Source organism: Ananas comosus, unplaced genomic scaffold, assembly GCF_001540865.1.
Source record: "Ananas comosus cultivar F153 unplaced genomic scaffold, ASM154086v1, whole genome shotgun sequence".
Lineage (NCBI taxonomy): Eukaryota > Viridiplantae > Streptophyta > Magnoliopsida > Poales > Bromeliaceae > Ananas > Ananas comosus.
This window is the reverse complement of record NW_017893385.1, coordinates 59,283-63,054: the sequence shown is the minus strand read 5'-3', so window position 1 is coordinate 63,054 and position 3,772 is coordinate 59,283. Positions and strand designations below refer to the sequence as shown.

Sequence of the window (3,772 nt, the reverse complement as noted above, 5' to 3'; positions counted from 1 at the left end):
ACAAAATCTCATTTTCCGTGCACTAAAATTAGTTAATTTTTTAAAAAATTAAAAATTAATGGGATGTCAACTAAAATATAAAAGTTGAGGGAGTTGTTTTAAAATGACATATAGCTGAGGGATCTCCATGCATTTTTACTTATAGGAGTTGAGGGTAAACTAGTCATATTAAAAGTTAACCCATCTTTAACCATTTAATAACTATGGTAAAGTTAGAATAACTAACAGTAGGGGTATTGATGTTAATTTTTGATGTTTACAGGGGTATATATGATATTTTAAATTTTAGAAGGGTATATATGATATTTTAAAGTTTAGAAGGGGCATCTATGAAATTGCCCCTAAAAAATAAGCCAAAATCCAATCATACCAACTTGACAGTGACCTTCGTCTCCCTGCAGTTCATTCCCCATTTCCACAGCAATTAATTCCCCTTCCCACTGCTGCTCTGCTTCCAAACTCACCTCTTTCTCCTTTTTCCAATCAACCATTCCCTTTCCACGCATCTCCCACCCACCTCAGAGACCACGCACTTACTTATAACACCCACTTCTTCTTCTTCTTCTAGTTCCATTTATAATAACAGATTACACAAGTCATGATGATTTATTAGAATTAGAATTAGAATTAGAATTAGCATTTGCATGGGGAAGCGCTCTTGCTGCTACATGCAGAAGCTGAGGAAGGGGTTGTGGTCTCCGGAGGAGGATGAGAAGCTCTTGAAGCACATCACCAAGTACGGCCATGGCTGCTGGAGCTCTGTTCCCAAGCTAGCAGGTAAGACTAACTGTTTTTGCATGAACAGCTTCATTTTAGGAGAAATGTATAATTAATTAAGCAAATGTATGTACAGCTCTTTCTTTCTTTCTTTCTTTCTTTCTTTCTTTTTATTTTTATTTTTATTTTTTATTTATTTTATTTTATTTTTTTTTAGGTCTTCAGAGGTGTGGAAAGAGTTGCAGATTGAGATGGATTAACTATCTGAGGCCTGATTTGAAGAGGGGCTCATTCTCACAGGAGGAGGAAAGCCTCATCATCGACCTCCATGCAATTCTAGGCAACAGGTATTTAATTTAATTCGACCTCGTCGATTAGTTTTTCTTTATTAAGTTATATTCCAATGCACTACTGCAGACTTGTTTTAATTCCAGCATCTGGCTGGGTGGGTCCTCAGCGTTTTCCCTCTTAATTCTCGTCGATTTTGTCAGATGGTCGCAGATTGCCGCGAAGTTACCGGGAAGGACAGACAACGAGATCAAGAATTTTTGGAATTCGTGCCTCAAGAAGAGGCTGAGAGAGAGGGGCATCGACCCCTCAACCCACAAGCCACTCGCCGATATCGAACTAGGAGGAGGAGGAGGAGGAGGAGGAGGAGAAGAGCCCGCGAGCACTGAAAAAATCGCCTCGACCTCGTCGGATCCAATCCAGATAGTTTCTGAAACAGGTCTGCTTCCTCTGATTCAGACTCCGGCCTCGGAGAACAACTCGATCTCGCCGACGAAATGCTTCTTTCCTCGTCTCCGCAATTCCTCCGCTTACAACCCCCACTGCTCGTGCCCGGAGAATAATCGGAATTTTCCGCCGCCTCCCTTGTTTGATCAGTGCTGTTGCAGCTCAGCAATTCCGTCGACGATGAGCGACCATCGCGCGCCGCCGCCGCCAAATCACAAACATTTCCAGGGGCTCCAGTGCTTGGACGGTGAGCTTAACTTGAGTACCGACAGTGCAACTAGCGAGAATAATAGCGGCGGCTTTCCGTGGTCAGAGATTTTGTTGAGCAGCAAGGATGGCGAAGTTAACATCGGAGGGGATTTGGAGGACCAGAAGTGGTCGGAGTACGTAAACGGCAATTTTCCGATAATGCCCGTGAGAGCTATTATGGATAGCGAGAGCCAGGACGCCTTTTATGCAGATGTCAAAGATGAGGGTGGCGGCGGCGGCGGCGGTCAGTTTTCTGACAACGAGCTGAGCACCTGGGCTCAGAATCTGCAGCTCCAATCTTCTGATTTGTATGGTAACGATATTTAGCTTCTTCTTGCTGCTGCTGCTGCTGCTGCTGCTGCTGCTGTTGTCGTCGTCGTCGTCGTCGTCGGTGTCGGTGTTGTTGATGTTGTTGTTGTTGGCTGCACTTAAATTGAGTTTCGGCGGATCCTTTGTTTCATAGACGGACTCAGAACAATGCATACCTAAACCGGATGTTGGAGTCGGAGGTTCTCTGATGCTTTCTATGTGCGTGTATTCCTGTGTCATAGATTTTTCATTCTTCTTCTTCTTCTTATTCTCTAATCTTTCGTGTATATAATATAGGAGCGAACATGCGTAGGAAGGAAAGTGAAACCATGGTTTTGTGTACTTGAATTGTTCTTAAAATTGAGTAAATCTCATTCTGGTTCCTTTCTTCTTTTCGCCGAATTTGAATTAGGAGTATTCACATCTCTGCAAATTCGCTTTGTCATCATCAGTCATATTCAATTCCACGGAGGCTCCAACCGTCTCTCTACCTTTTGCGGCACGAAAAACTTTGTATATGTTTTCAGCCACACTGATAGATATTAAAAAACATTATTATCAAACCGCATCCGCAAGACTTTCTAGAATCAACACTCTGATTCAAACAAGCGAATAAAAAATAATACGAATTTGCCGAGAGAAGGAGCCTAGTCGGAGGAAAATGACACATCATGCTTGCTTGCACATTTATTTACTTTTTTTTTTAAATAAAAAAAGTTTGAAAGTACCGTGCTTGCATCCGGTTTCTTCTACTGATGATATATGTGGAGCTTTCTGGGCTATATAAGATTAGGCGGGCACTATTTGTATATTTGTAATGACCCGACCCGCTAACAATAATAATTCGTTGGATTCAAATTATCGGTCTAAAATATTTGAACCTAGTTATTTATACTATTGGGATGTCACATGCTTTTTTTGTTTAGATCCTGACGTCCTCGTCGGCCCGGCTCAATCACACATATAGTTTCAGATTTATCAGATAATGTGAGATCCATCTTACACTTCTAGCTGGTTATCAGACTCTGATACTAAATATAACGATCCGACTCGCTAGCATCGTCGGGCCCAAACCGCAGACCCAAAATATTTAAGCCCGATTATCTATACTAGTATGTCCGTCACACCCGTCACACTTCTCTCACATTGTTCGATGTGGAACTATTAAAATACTATAATATTAGTTTAAACCCAGTCATCTATACTAGTATGTCCAAACCAGAGACCCACCACACTTTTCAACATTATCTGATATGGGACTATCGTAATATCGTAATATTAGTTTTAGCTCAAAGTTTGAGCACTATTTATGTACTCTCCGAAGCCATATATGAATAGTGCTTTTGTACTGTGCATACTGTGAAGGCGGCGATTACGTACAATAACTTGGTGTGTTAAGTCCCTATCTAAAATTAATGTTCAGCTTGACAATGTGGGAAAGAGGTACGTTTGCATTTACGGGGTGGCAGAAATCTAGGTTTGGATCAAAATCATGTTGGGCAATTAATTGTTAGCAGCAAATGAGTAGTCACTCACTTTGATCTGCGCCAGATCTGGTCAAGAACCCAACTTTTGACAGCAGCATACTGCGTGTCCGAACCCAGACTCGATTTGAAAGATCGAGGATGTTTGGATCTGAACATGCGCTCTCCGGCTAACAACCGTTGTATGTGAAGCTCACAGCTCGGCTCCCCCACAAGGTTAGCTAACGAGACAAATCTTATATCGTCTGGTGTTTTGTAAGTGTGCTTGAATTTGACGA

The 3,772-nt window shown here is 41.8% G+C and overlaps 1 protein-coding gene across 1 annotated transcript; it reads left to right on the top strand.

Annotated features, from left to right (window-relative positions):
* The first annotated feature begins 407 nt into the window (after window positions 1–407).
* LOC109705853 (transcription factor MYB29-like) lies at window positions 408–2,398 on the top strand. The gene is made up of 3 exons (XM_020226634.1): window positions 408–777; window positions 935–1,064; window positions 1,209–2,398. Exons 1-3 carry the CDS (start codon window positions 645–647, stop codon window positions 2,026–2,028), a joined length of 1,083 nt encoding a protein of 360 aa, XP_020082223.1. The 5' UTR covers window positions 408–644; the 3' UTR covers window positions 2,029–2,398.
* The last annotated feature ends 1,374 nt before the right edge of the window (window positions 2,399–3,772 follow it).

Coding starts and splice junctions, on each gene's coding strand:
- LOC109705853 (XM_020226634.1), top strand. CDS start 645: ATGGGGAAGCGCTCTTGCTGCTACATGCAGAAGCTGAGGAAGGGGTTG. Junction 778..934: donor CTCTGTTCCCAAGCTAGCAG/GTAAGACTAACT, acceptor ATTTTTTTTTAG/GTCTTCAGAGGTGTGGAAAG. Junction 1,065..1,208: donor CATGCAATTCTAGGCAACAG/GTATTTAATTTA, acceptor CGATTTTGTCAG/ATGGTCGCAGATTGCCGCGA.